At 44.1% G+C, this 13,765-nt stretch overlaps 1 protein-coding gene across 4 annotated transcripts in view; it reads right to left on the bottom strand.

Annotated features, from left to right (window-relative positions):
• TP53BP1 (tumor protein p53 binding protein 1) overlaps window positions 1-13,765 on the bottom strand; it is a 1,265,047-nt gene that overhangs the window by 362,709 nt on the left and 888,573 nt on the right. For all 4 annotated transcript variants that reach the window (XM_044077533.1, XM_044077532.1, XM_044077535.1 and 1 more), the window contains one exon: window positions 12,656-12,948. In XM_044077533.1, coding sequence (XP_043933468.1) covers window positions 12,656-12,948 — 293 coding nt within the window. The remainder of the gene's footprint in view (window positions 1-12,655; window positions 12,949-13,765) is intronic.

Here is a 13,765-nt window from a genome sequence, read left to right as displayed (position 1 = left end):
TGATCAGCAACCTGTGGGACAGAGTCCCCAGCTACCAAACACTTGGGAGGTCCTTAAGGAAGGATATTCCGGAGCACTGCAGAGCCAAAGGCTGCCCTTCCTCTGGATATTAAATCTAATTTATAATGAGAGATAAAGGTATGAGAGGAAGCCCAAGTAGCCAGAGAACAAATGTCATCCAAGGGCACTCTTGACAAGAACTCAGCAGAAGTAGCCACAGAATGGGTAGAATGAGCATGAACCCCTAAGGGCTCAGGCCGACCAGATATCTTGTATGTGAGCAAAATGCATTGAGAAATCCATCTAGCTAAAGTCACCTTCGACACTGGCTTACCCAAGAAGGGCTTTGCAAAGGAAACAGAGCTGCTCTGACTTGCGAAAGGCAGCTGTTCTGTGCAAGTAAAACGCAATTGTCTATGAACATCTAACAAATGAAGTTTGTATTCCCCTTTATTCTGATAGTTAGGGAAGAAAACAGGTAGAATAATGGACTGATTGATGTTTGCCTGGAGCTCTGACACCCTTCTAGCTGAGGTAATAGCTATTAGGAAAGCAGTTTTCCAAGATAAGAATTTTAAATCAACAGAAGCTAAGGGCTCAAAGGGTGCTCCAGTTAGAGCCTGAAGGACCAAGGTTAGGTCCCATTGGGGAACAGCGTTCCTAGTAGGAGGTCTCAAAAGGAAGGTGCCTTTTAAGAAGGTCTTACAAATCTTAGTGGAAGCTAAAGGACTAATATTGTCTCCAATGTGAAAATGGGAAATGGCAGCCATTTGAACCTTTACAGTAGAAGAGCTGGCCCCTTGCTGAAAAATATGCGATAGGAAATCAAGCACTGCTGGAATGGGAGCAGTGAAAGGATCCAAATTCCTATGCGAGGCCCAAATGGAAAACAGTTTCCATTTGCTGTTGTAAACCTTCCTGGTAGAAGGCTTATGTGCCACTACCAGGATGGATCTAACTGCAGACGAGATACCGGGAGTCCTGCCAACTAATGGAACTGGATCAACCAAGCTGAGAGCTTGAGGTCGTCCAGATTCAGAGTTTCCAATCCCGAAGAATGAGAAATCAGATCCGGGATGGAATCTAAGATCCAAAGAGGAGCTACAAGATGAGACCGTAGGTACGGGAACCAGGTTTGACGAGGCCAGAATGGGGCTATGAGGATAATCTTGTTCCCCAACCGACGAGCTTTCTGTAAAAATTTTGTCATCAACAGAAGAGGAGGATAAGCATAAAGAAGACCGGATGGCCAAGCATGGACTAGAGCGTCTCTGGGGCTTTCCCCTGGGGGGGGGGTTAGAGCGAAATACTCGCTGCACTTTGCGTTTGAAGGCGATGTGAAGAGATCGCAGCAAGGCCGACCCCACTTGTGGAAGATCTGTTTTGCTACTAAGGGGTTCAGAGACCACTTGTAAGGCGAGAGGATAGTTCGACTCAGCTTGTCCGCTAGGATGTTGGACCAATCTGGAATGTGCGTTGCTAACAGAAAACGGTTGGTGGATATTGCCCAATCCCAATCTCTCAGGGCCTCTCGGCAAAGAGGGTAAGACCTGGTGACCTGGTCCCCCCCTGTTTGTTGATGTAACAGACCACTGACATGTTGTCTGTCTAAATTGCAATAGTCCCTGGAGGGAGAAAGGTATGAAGAGCTTGCAATGCTAGAAGCACCGCTCTCATCTCCAGAACACGGATATGCAGAAGGTCTCTGAGTCCACGTACCTTGGACAGTTCTGCCCATGCAATGCCCCCCCCACCCAAGGCGAGAAGCGTCCATAGTTACCGTGGCTTGGGGTTGTGGCATTATGAACGGTCGTCCATCCCGAAGCTCTCGAGATTGGAGCCACCATATGAGGGAATTTCTGCAAACTCTGCTGAGGGGGAATGGAGAGTCCAACGGATGTTGAAGGATGGACCACTGGACCTGCAAGGTCCACTGGAGAACCCTCATGTGCAAGTGAGCTAAGGGTGAAAGGTAGATTGCTGCTGCCATGGACCCTAAGGCTCTCAGGACTAACTCCGCTGATGGGGCTGGAGATTGAAGGAGTGCTAGAACGTGAAGGGTTAAGCTGCGAAGTCTGTCTGATGTCAATTAGGCCTTGGTCTGAAGTGTGTCTATTCTGGCCCCTCTGAAGTCCAGGACTTGGACTGGATGAAGGGATGATTTCTTGTGATTTATAGTGATCCCCAACTTGGAGGCTAAAAGCAGGAAGCAATCCCTGGCTGAGCAGAGTAGATGCCTGGTGGAGGCGGCAAGGAGCCAGTCGTCCAGGTAAGGAAAAACCTGTATTCCCTGAAGTCTCAGGTGGACCGCTACAACTGCCATGACCTTGATGAACACCCTGGGGGCTGTGGTGAGGCCGAATGGTAGAACCCTGAACTGGTAATGACTGGCCCCCCAACTGAAAGCGGAGAAACCTCCTGGATCGCCTGTCCATGAGAATGTGGTAGTACGCATCCTTGAGGTCTATGGAGCACATCCAGTCATTCTCCTGCAACAGGGGGAGAATGGATTGAAGAGTGACCATCTGGAATTTCTCCTTGGCAACGAAGAGGTTCATTGTAGAAAGGTCGAGAATTGGTCTTAAGTCCCCTGTCTTTTTTGGCACCAAAAAGAACCTGGAGTAGTTGCCTAACCCGGACTGGTCTGGGGGTGTGTGCTGGATGGCTCTTTTTTCTAGCAGCTTCTTTATTTCTAAAGCTGCAGCCTCCCTCTGACTGGGTGGAACATCGGGGAGGCGCCTCGATTGAGTAGGAAGACTTATGAAGGGAATAGAGTAGCCTCTGGATATTATTCGAAGCACCCAGCGATCTGACGTGATGGACTCCCATTGTGCCAGGTGCTTCGAAAACCCCCCCCCCCCCGACTGCCTCCAGAGAGGAGCAGTCGGGCAACCCCTCAGGGCTGCTGCGTGGGTCAATCGGAAAAAGGTTCCCGCGACCCAAAATTCTTTGTCCCCCCTCTGCCTCTGGGCCGGCGTCCACCTTGTCCCCCTCTGCCTCTGAATGACGAAGGGTACGGAGCATAACGGGGCTGCCGAGACTTCCGGAACCACATCATCTTTTGTCCTCGCTGGTTCCTGGAAAAGGACCTTTGAGGAGTCAAGAAGCGGATTCCGACGGCAGACAGCGTCTTCCCGTCTTTCTCGCTCTGGACCAATGTATCGCGGACGGTCTTGCCAAACAGGGTAGAACTAAAGGGAGCGTTTGCGAAGGACGCCTTGAAGGGTTCCACAAAATTGCAAAGTCAGAGCCAGGCATGACGCCGTAAGGCGATGACTGATCCGCTGGCTCTAGCAGCCCCCTCTGTGGCATGGGAGAGTAGCCGCATAGACGTATTCGATACCGATTTTAGAGTGGCCATGCGAGTCGAGAAGGTCTGTTTGTCCTCGGCCGACATGGACTCAGGGGGAGACTCAGCATATTCCTTCACCAGATCCTGCTGAAGCCTAATCACATGGGCCAAGTAATTCAGCTCCCTTATGGAAAAGGTAGCCGAAGCAAACATCCGCTTTCTGATACGATCCATCGTCCGAGACTCCTTATCAGGAGGATGGACCGAGGAACTATCCTGTGCCAGTTCCTTCTTGGTGGCAGCCGCCACCACCATGGCATATACCGGGGAACCTTTACTCTACGCTGTCCTATCCACAGGGGTCTAAGGATCTTATCTGGTCTCCTGGGGATTGGCTCTACAGTGTCCGGCTCCTTCCACGCCCTGGTAGTAAGGAGGTCTACCAGGGGGTCAACCGGAGAGGACACCCAAGAGGTAGACGGGCCTGTGTCAAATGCCTCCAGAAACACCGACTCATCTGAGGAAGGCTTTTGGGCTGAACACCCCCATTTTAGGCATAGCATTTCCATAATGTGTCCAAAGGAGATGTCCTCAGGGGGTGACCTGGGGAACCTTCCCCTCCCTCTAAATTGGTGTCATCCGTGAGGGACTCGGGGGAGTCCAAGTGCCTCCTCTTACACTTGCGTTTGTGAGTCACCTCCTCAGTGGGACTGTCCGAGGAGGGCTCAACAATGGGGTCATGCTCCTCAACAGGAACTAGCTGGGGCATAGACGCAGGCTGTCCCTGGGGCTGGATGATGGAAGACAGGCCCATCTGCAAGGGAATGGCGGGTGGATCCGTAGCACTAGCCGGGGACCTCGAATCCCTCGAGAGAACCCTCTCCACCATGTCGAAAGTCAAAGGTGAACCACTCTCCCTGGGATCAGAGAGCAGTCCCCTTGGATCTGACGTGTGGATCGGCACCAGAGCCGAAGCGATCAGACCCGAAAGGGAAGTGTGCTCCGACCGCATCGGAGCCGAAGACACACCCACCCCTCCGGATCTGAGGCTCGGCTCACGGCCCTGAGAGCTCGGATCCAAAAAGGGACCCTGATAAACTCAAAGGTAAGGCCGGCGACAAAGTAGCGATTACTATCGGTGCAGACTCCCCGGCTCCGAGGCTACTCCGATCCGATGGCTCCGAAACCCGATAATGGATTGGAGAAGGAGCAATGGGGGCAAAGAAGGGGGCCAAGCTCCCCCCCGGAGGGGGGGGGGAGGCAAGAGCACTCCCATCTGCATCTTGGCCTGAAGGAAGCGACGCATCATCCGGTCTATGTCCGCGTCAGGCTTCTCGTAGACCTAGAAGAGGCCACCGAGGCTGGCTGGGAAGGCCGCCTCGACGACCTCGAAGGTGGCCGGGGCTCCTCCTCCGGCTCCAGAGAGAAACGTGGGGAACGGAGCCAAGAACCTTCAAGGGAGAATAGAGCTGCTTAGCTGGCGGGGCTGAGGGGGCTGAGTCGGCCCGCCGCTTGTGGCTCCTATGCCTCTCCCTGTCTTTGTCTCTCTCTATCTCTCTTCTCTTTCTTTCTAGGGTCCCTCTCTCCCTGGGACACAGTGGGAGGTTGAGTCCCAGCCAGGGGAGCAGGAACAGCCGCAGCCGCAACTGGTGCCAATGAGGGAGAGGAGGAAGAAGTAGAATCAGCGGGTAAAAGGCCCGCTAAGATTAACTTGTTCCTCCTGTCGCTCAGAGCCCGGGGGTTAAAGGCAGCACATATCTGGCAGCCTGATGTCAAATGTGCAACCCCCAGGCAAAGAACGCACTGAGTGTGGCCATCGGCTGGGGACAGTTTATGGCCACACTCAGAGCATTTGGAAAAGATGGCCTTAGGCCATGTCTACCACAATCACACTCCCTAACACACAGATAAGGGGAAGGGGAATACACTAAAGTTAAATTAAACTAAACTAAACTAGTCTAAAGGATCAACTATCACACACACACACTTTTTAAACTGGTAAAAAGGTAGAGAAAATTCCTATTCTTATCTTACCTAATCACAAGGAGCTCGTCACTTGTGCTTATAGAAGCCGCGGCAAATGAGATCTGAGGGCTGGAAGGAGGTAGTAGGGTATTACGGGTAAGAGAGAGGAGCTTGGATCTTTAGCTTGGAAAGCTGCCGGCTCGGATCCAGGTCGGATCCATTACCCACAGGTTGCTGATCAAATTAAGTTAACTACTTCAGATCTAGCCCTTTCCATACTGTAGTGGAATCTCAGAATTGGTATATATAATTAGCTGGGTTGTGGGGGGGGCGGGGGGGGGGTTCGATAAATGGCATTTCCGATGAACTGATAGTTCAATGATATAATATAGACTCCTTTTTTATAATTCATCCACTCTTGTTTATCTTCTATAGAATGATCACTGTTTTGTGGATTATCTCCTAACATATCTAGGTAATTCGAGAGTTAAAAAGTTGCTTCACGGATTAGAAATTTTGCCCTTTTCCTACAACCTTAATATCTCCTGTGAAAGAAGTCCTAAAAGCAAGTAAAAAAGTCTTTCGTCGCCACAGCGGAACTCCAGTCCGCTCATGACTGGCACTGGATTTTTACAGTGCCGAGTTGCCAGTCTGATGCCCAACCTTCAAAGAAGGCACGCCCATTCACGCTCGCACCTACCTGCGTGTCTTTAGCGTCACTTGACCGTGGGGAGGACATACAGACTCCATAGAGAAGGCGCTCTAACCGAGAATCGAACGGGAGAACCTCTTGCTGTGAGGTGATAACGCTAACCGCTGCACCTAAGTCCTAAAAGCAAGTCATATTGCTAAAATTATTCAGACTCTTGAATGGTGTTTTTTGTTTGAGACAGCCAGTTAGCACTTGCTTTGGTGCACTTTTCATGCTTTGGAATTTCAATGCCTTGTACCACTCAACTGTGGTCAAAACAGTCCCACCCTGGCTTGGGTATCCATAGCTAAACAGACGCTTTATAAACTGCTTGTTCATTTTTGTAGCCATCTGTGCTTTTCTCACAGTTTTCTCCCAGAATGCTTCATCTGAGATATACTGAGCCATCTCTTCCACTAGATTTTGAATATCCTGTAATACTGGACTGTAAACATTTGTTAGCTGATGGCTCAAATGCCTAGAGTTGAGAAGGTGCACACCTTTTGCTAAGATATTTCAACGATCCTACTTTTACATATCTTTAAGAAGGGAATTAAGACTATGGAGTAGGTTGCATCTACTCAAAGTATCCCAAGAGACAACTGCACTGGATTCTTACACAAGTGTCCATATTTCTCCTGAATCCCATATAACCTATCCAGCTTCTACGGTGATTTGGGAGTTTGACTCCAAAGACACACTTTGAATGTATCCCCAAAAGCATGCATTATATGGGTAAAGCCTGAAGGGTGAGCACTTCAAACTTCAAAAGCATGAAGTACCTTTTCTGAGCTGGAGACAACAAGTGCACACAAACATCTACGCTCTCCTTGCTGTTTTCATTAAAAGTGAGAATTATTAGTATCATGATTCACCCATAAACAGCAGCACTAACATCACAAAAAAAAAAAACACTTATAGAGATATGTTTTTAGGAGAATCTGAACAATTCTAACCTCCTCTGGATCATTTTGAGAAAAATCCTGACAAAACAATACAAATGCCACAAAAATTTTCAAATTGCTTACATGTTCTGGCCTGGAGAAATTTTTTTCTAGGGTCTTTTTCCTGTTGTGCCTTCTGACCATCAAGTCTTCCCCAACTAGATTTGAGCACATCTGTCCCTCATACTAGGTATCCCAAGTAAGGAAACGAGAACCATCCATGGGGACAATAAAGCTAGGCAGACATAAGGGCTATTTGTGCCTATGCCACATCTTCCTCATGTCTGCTGTGTGGAAGGGGGTCCTCATTTCATCAGTCAGTTAGTCTGATGTACTACTTAGACCTAGACCCTATGGCATCTGACTGCAGTATTATGGAATGCCACCCAATTAGTATCATACTGGGCGTAAAGGTTACAGAAGTGTTTTCACGGTCCTAACCCCATGCCCCCCCGGCACAGGTGGCAGATTTGAGGACTCATGTCACCATATAGGTTTTCTGACACGATCCACCTGTGTGTGCAAGCTCCCACACAAGCTCTCACCCACATGCTCAATAGCTCTTCATATACCATTCCTGCTACATTTGTTGTTATGTAAGCCTCTGCCTGAACTAAAGCAAATTTGCTAACTGGGAACTACCAACAATTCCCTTCAGGACTGGGCAGCTAGTATGAGACAATTCCTCCCACCCCTATCAAACTTTTCCAGCTCGTAAATAACTACTCAGACTTTGTTCATCTGGGTCACAGTCAGGGTTTCATCTCTGTGTCACACAGTCAGGCTTGACCTTTAGAAAGAGAATTACACATTTACTCCAAAGGGGAAAAAAAAGCTGGTGACATAAATATGCCTTCTTTATAGCATAGTGGCACAAGGTTGCAGTTGTGCGCCCACAGGGAAAACTGCACAGTGACATCTGATTGTTAGTGGTAGAAAGGATTGGGCCAGAGGGCAGACATCTGCCTTTGGCTTTATTTGAACTACATTAGGACTCCCTACTGCAATAATCCTTACCACGGATATTTAGCTCTTATAACAAATACTCAAATTGCCAATGCTAGTCCTGTGACACACATGGATAAAGCCCTGTCAGCTGCCCAAATTACTGAAGTTCAAGACACAGATAGGGCACTGAATAAGCCAAGATTGGCTGTGGATTAAATTCAGCCTTCAATGTCAGCTTATCTACCCTGGGTAATAGCTAAGATATATCCTATTGCAAGAGTGACCTTTGCAGGTCACGCCTCCAGTATACATTCCATACAGAAAGGTAAGATGGGGGGATGAGCCCATCAAGAAAGTAACTGCTCTCTAGCTAGATATAGTTAGTGTGCAGATGTGTACACCTACATGAAAACTGAGCAAACCAGATACTGCACCAAGCATGTGAACAGCAGCAAGCAAGGTTTGCAAGCAGAAGAAAAAAATCTTCTGTTTTACAAATTATAGTCCATGATTTCAGACGCTCACCTTTCTGCCCAGTGTCCTTGGACAATAAGAATGTGAACAAATGGATCTCTTTGGGGAATGGAGGCTTGATGATTATGGTGAAATCAGGAGGAGGAGGCAAAACAGCATTAAAACAAAGTCAAACATTTACCAATGGAACCATAAGACCACGGAATTACACAATTGTAAAAAATTCCAGGTAAGGTGAACAGACTGGCAAAGGAGATCCTGTTCAGCAGAGCATCTGGCCTTGGCTGATATGGAATTGATTTACCCCTAATTAACTAAATGAAAGGCCTAATAATGAGAACAGCTTCAGTTTGGTTGGACTAGTAAACATTCTCAAAACAAAATAATATTGTACAGCCTTGAAACCTAATTAATGCATTACCTGCTGTGTTAGGCAAGTAATCTAAATAAGGACAAACCCAAACAACACTAAGCCTAAATGCTGAAGCTAGTCATGCATCTAGTCAACATTCTAGGTTATAAAAATTATGAAAAGCAAGAGCCAATAAACATTAAACCTCTTCTGCAAAGAACCAAGGCATCGTTAGTGAGGTTGAGAGAAAAAGCAAACCATGATCCACTACTTCTAACTCTTTTTTTTTTGTTCAAAATATACTGGACAAGAACTACAGGAAATATTTAAGCTAAGTTCCTGCAATGAACTGAGGTGCAAATGTCACAGCCAGGAGACTGCCAATATGATGTCACTAGCAAGCAGCCTTTTTAAGAAGGCTTAGTACTGCCGTGCCAGGGGGGAGAAGGCCACTACCTCAAAAGCCATGCTTGTTAAAATCCCACTTATTTTATACAGTTCAGTTCTCAAAATTCTACACTGCATTACTCAAGGATCCTGTTGTTTTAGCTACTGTGTATTACTGAAGGATCCTGTTTCAGCTACTGTGGTAACAAATTTCTTCCTAGGGTCTGATAACTGGAATAGTTTGATGTAAATAACACTTAGTCACTAGTGGTGCTTTATTACACAGCTACTACACCAAAAATGTAGGATACCCAAGAAGAAATCATACCGGTATGGAGCCTATGCAAGACTCTGCAGTACACTACCACAACCCAAATGAAAAACAAACATGTTTATAACTACCTAGAGATGTTAGTTGAGCCAGAGGTAATCAGATCACTTCCAAAGCATCACCACAAAAAGAGACACGAGTGGAACATTGCTTGGAGACAATACTGTGGCCAGAAAGAAGCTCCTCAAAGAGCACCATTCAAACCTTGGGTTCAGTAGCAATATGTGCAAAAGTTAGCTGTGAGGGAATCTTTAAAGTTCTCGGCCAGATAACTCTACGGATCATTATGGAGTCACAGGAATAATACTGATCATGATTAAAACACAACCGCAAAAGTGGCAATAAGGTCAACAGCCTTGGTCAATGAACAGGTATGGAGGAAAAATTCCATTGAAACTAATGGAAAAGAGGAGGCTGTCACTGACTTAGCTGGATAAGACTGAACTGGAACACCCGAGCACATTAAAACAGCATAAAATGCTGCAAAAGACCAGCCTACACCTTTGCTCAGCTACTGACACTTAAGTTATATACAGAACCGCAGCAGCTTGTTGGTCATCTTTACTCAGCTGACCATGACAAAGGGGAACTACTTAAACACATGGCCATTTAACAGTACCTTCAGTACCATTTTCATTATTTATCTGTGTGTGTAACACCAAAAGGAAGAAAATATAACTGAGTATACAAGAAAGGAAAAGGCTTGCCAACCACACAGACAGCTGTTAATGAGACTTGGCAGGTTCACAGAAAAAGTTAACCATGTCACTAGAGAGTATGAGAAATGTGAAAACACATTCTAATCGCAGCCAGACCCCTCAACTGTCCTTATTTTGGAGGAATGTTCCTATTTTCAAGCCTGATTTACCCCCTGCACAGGATGACCCTATTTTTGGAGGCATGTTCCTATTTTTTGGCTTGATTTACCTCTTCACAAAATTTTCTAAATCCTCCACATCACATGTGATTTTTGAATCTCACCCAACATAACCAATATAATAGTGGCAACAATAACTTAAAGAAATAGGACACATTTCTTACATCTCCACTTTTCTGAAACAAAAATAAATGACATTGTATTTTGTAATAGGTCATATATAGGTATACAGATTTTACACTGCTTCTTTGACAATGTGCTTGTATTTTTCCATAATTTTTGTCAGTGTTTTCTAAAATTTGTTTTACTAGTATCCCACATTTCTACTGATTTCTACTGACATTGGGGAAAGTTACGTGTTATTTGGTATTCAAACTTTATGTTAATTAGATGTCAAGATTTTTGGCTGGATGTTCCTACTTTTCAAGAACCTTTGTTCATATTTTCAATATCTGCAGGTTTAGTGATATGACTTACATTAAACTAGAACAGAAGCTTGGTAAAAGTCAAACATTCATAATTATCTAAGCCAGTGAAACTGTAAAAGCTGAATACCTGGGCCTTTGCAGAAATGTCTATACAGCTGCAAAATCACAACTGCAATAAGGCAGAACCATGAAGAAGGAAGCAAAAAAGGAATAAAATCTAGACAGTAAATAATACTGTACTTATAATAACAGATAGCGAGTAGATGCTCTGGACACAGTGTGATTAACCACTGCAGAGTACTGAATTACAATCTTTTTATTTTTTATCATCTGTATATACTTTATTTAGCTATTTACTTAATGATTGCTTGGAAGTAGAAGCATTTCTCCTTCCTGATGAAAGAAAATATACCACATCAGGCAAGTGATTATGAATCACATACATTTTTTTTTACTTAACTGCCTCTTTTAATTACTACAAGTTATTGTACAATTGCATTTGTTTCTTTTCTAGACTGTTAAATTATGTGTGTTGCATCTAAAAACTGTTATAATACTTTGCAGTTCACATAATTTGATACAGGATGATTTGATAATGGCTATAAATGCCCTTAATACAGTGTACTAATTCAGACATTATACATACATATACAAACCAAGGATGCAGACAGAGATAACACTGTCAAAAGGCCATTATATGATGTCACTTTCCTCAGCTCTCCCATTCTAGGGAGTGGTTACCACACACTGGCAGAGCCTGCAAAGGGAGAAAAACTAATTACCAGAGCTAGGGCAGGATCATGTGGATCACCGCTAAAAGAATGAATAGGCTCTATTAGGAAAAGCAATCGATTGAAGGTCAGTAACAGAGGTAACAGATAGAGAGAGAGAGAGAGAGAGAGAGAAAAAAAAAAAAAAAAAACAGGTCCTACAACAGAATACTTCTGAACCAAATTTCTGATCAATTGTAAATTTATTAAAAGTCAGGTCTTCCCCCATACAATGCATTTATGACCATCCTATCTCTTCACATAAATATAATCAGAATATGCTCAATGTTTGTAGAGGTGATCATCATAACATCACATCAAGCGAATATAAAATTCAGACACAGGACATTATGAGGCACACTCCTAGTGAAGGAATGAATGCAATAATGAGCCAAGATAAAATCGGATGAAAACTTTATGAAGCTGAATTCTCTAAGGATACGTGACTTTACGTTAACACACTGCTCCCACAACAAAAAGGGGAGGGAGCCGTGACATTCAACACATGCAAATATTCTGTGGGTGTTCCCCTTGTAGAACAAAGAAGTTAAAACAATTATAAACTAAGAGGTACTGAACTTTCAGCAGACAATGTGGATAACCCTTTTTTGCTGGCTACAGCCCACACAATGACGCAAAGCTAAAGCTTTTTCACTACTAATAACCTGTTTATCAGCAAAATGCATCACATTCCATAAATGTAAACAGACAGGTTTATTTATGGTTATTATGAGTATCACTAACAAAGAAACTGCTAAATAAAACTCATTTATTTAAACAGAGTTCAGTACAACTCAACAGCTGTGCCCCTAGTACCGCACTGCTTAATATTCTAACTCTCAACTTAAATACAGAAGTACCATCAGTGAGGGAAATAAAGTCTTCTGTGAACCCCTTACGTTACACATACACACCTTATTCTCAAAGGTATGTAAGCGTATGTGCACATACTTACACATACACATTCACATTGCGTGTCTGTGTGTGTGTGTGTATATATATGTATATATATATATATATATATATATATATATATATATAGATATAGATGTACACACACACACACACACACACACATACACACACAAATATATACACACTCTAAGTAGATCTGTAAAAATGTGTATCATCGCACATAAGTATGTAAATAAGCATACTTGTATGTAAACCTTCATTATGTTGTTTTTATGACATACCTCAGCTTTCCTTGAGCTACACGACTGCTAGGAATCGCAAACTCCCGGGAGTCCGTTACTCCAGCTTTGCCTTTGAGTACTGGAATTTTACCTCTGTCTGTGCTGCTCCCACTACCACTATGCATGGCTGACATGACACTACTTGCTCCACTTGATGTCCGCTGCAGGCTTGAAGCTTTTGAAGAGAAGGAACTAATGTCACCAAGATCACCTGAGGTTACTGATCCTGCTGTCCGGGAAGGTGAAACTTCATTTTCAATTTCCTGACAGTCAACTATAGGGTCTTCTGTTTCCTGTGGCAGGTAAAGAACAGAGAAAAAAACAGGGATAGTATATATTTTAAAGATAAAGCAGTATGACATTCTATGCTCAACAGGGTTGACCCCTCGAGATAAGGAAGACTTCGTGGAAAACGTAATGTTATGAAACTATCTGGCTTTTGAGACCCCTTCCACTGTGGATCATGTGTTGACAGCTAACAAGTTTGCCTACATGTTGTTACTATACACTATAGCCATATCAGCTGCATACAGACGCTGCAAAAGTAGTGCTTTTCTACTTGCATCAGTTAGTGAATTAGAGATACTGGACATTAATACACTAAGGAATACATATCTGTAAAACTGTAAATAAGGCACTTCTTTATTTTACGCCAGCTGTTACTTCTTACCTTTGCTTATGATGTCCTGACCTTAAACTGTCATAGTCTCTGTAGTTCCTCATTCTTATTAGGACAAATGAACTGTTCTAAAACCCATCTAAAAGAGATTTTATACATGAAATAAGTTCTGTAAACTTTCAGTCTCTCTAATACACTTGTACTAACAGTTATATAATGCACTAACTAAAGCTACGATCAAGAAATACTGTGCAAAACAACAAAAAATAAATGAAAAGGGCATCAAAACTGTTTTCTGACATCTTATAGTAAGTTTCAACATAAGTTTTAATACCACAACATATGCCCCAAATAAGCATGTATTTTTTAAGTGTCATCTGAGAAGTTATTTTACTGAGCAATAGAAAAAGATGACAAAACACAAACACACACATTCTGGCATTCCCTAGGCTACTAAGACAGCACATGATGTTGTCCCGGACTTTTGACAT

Source organism: Protopterus annectens, chromosome 7.part0, assembly GCF_019279795.1.
Source record: "Protopterus annectens isolate FY-2018-M chromosome 7.part0, PAN1.0, whole genome shotgun sequence".
NCBI lineage: Eukaryota > Metazoa > Chordata > Ceratodontiformes > Protopteridae > Protopterus > Protopterus annectens.
This window is presented reverse-complemented; position numbering and strand designations above follow the sequence as displayed.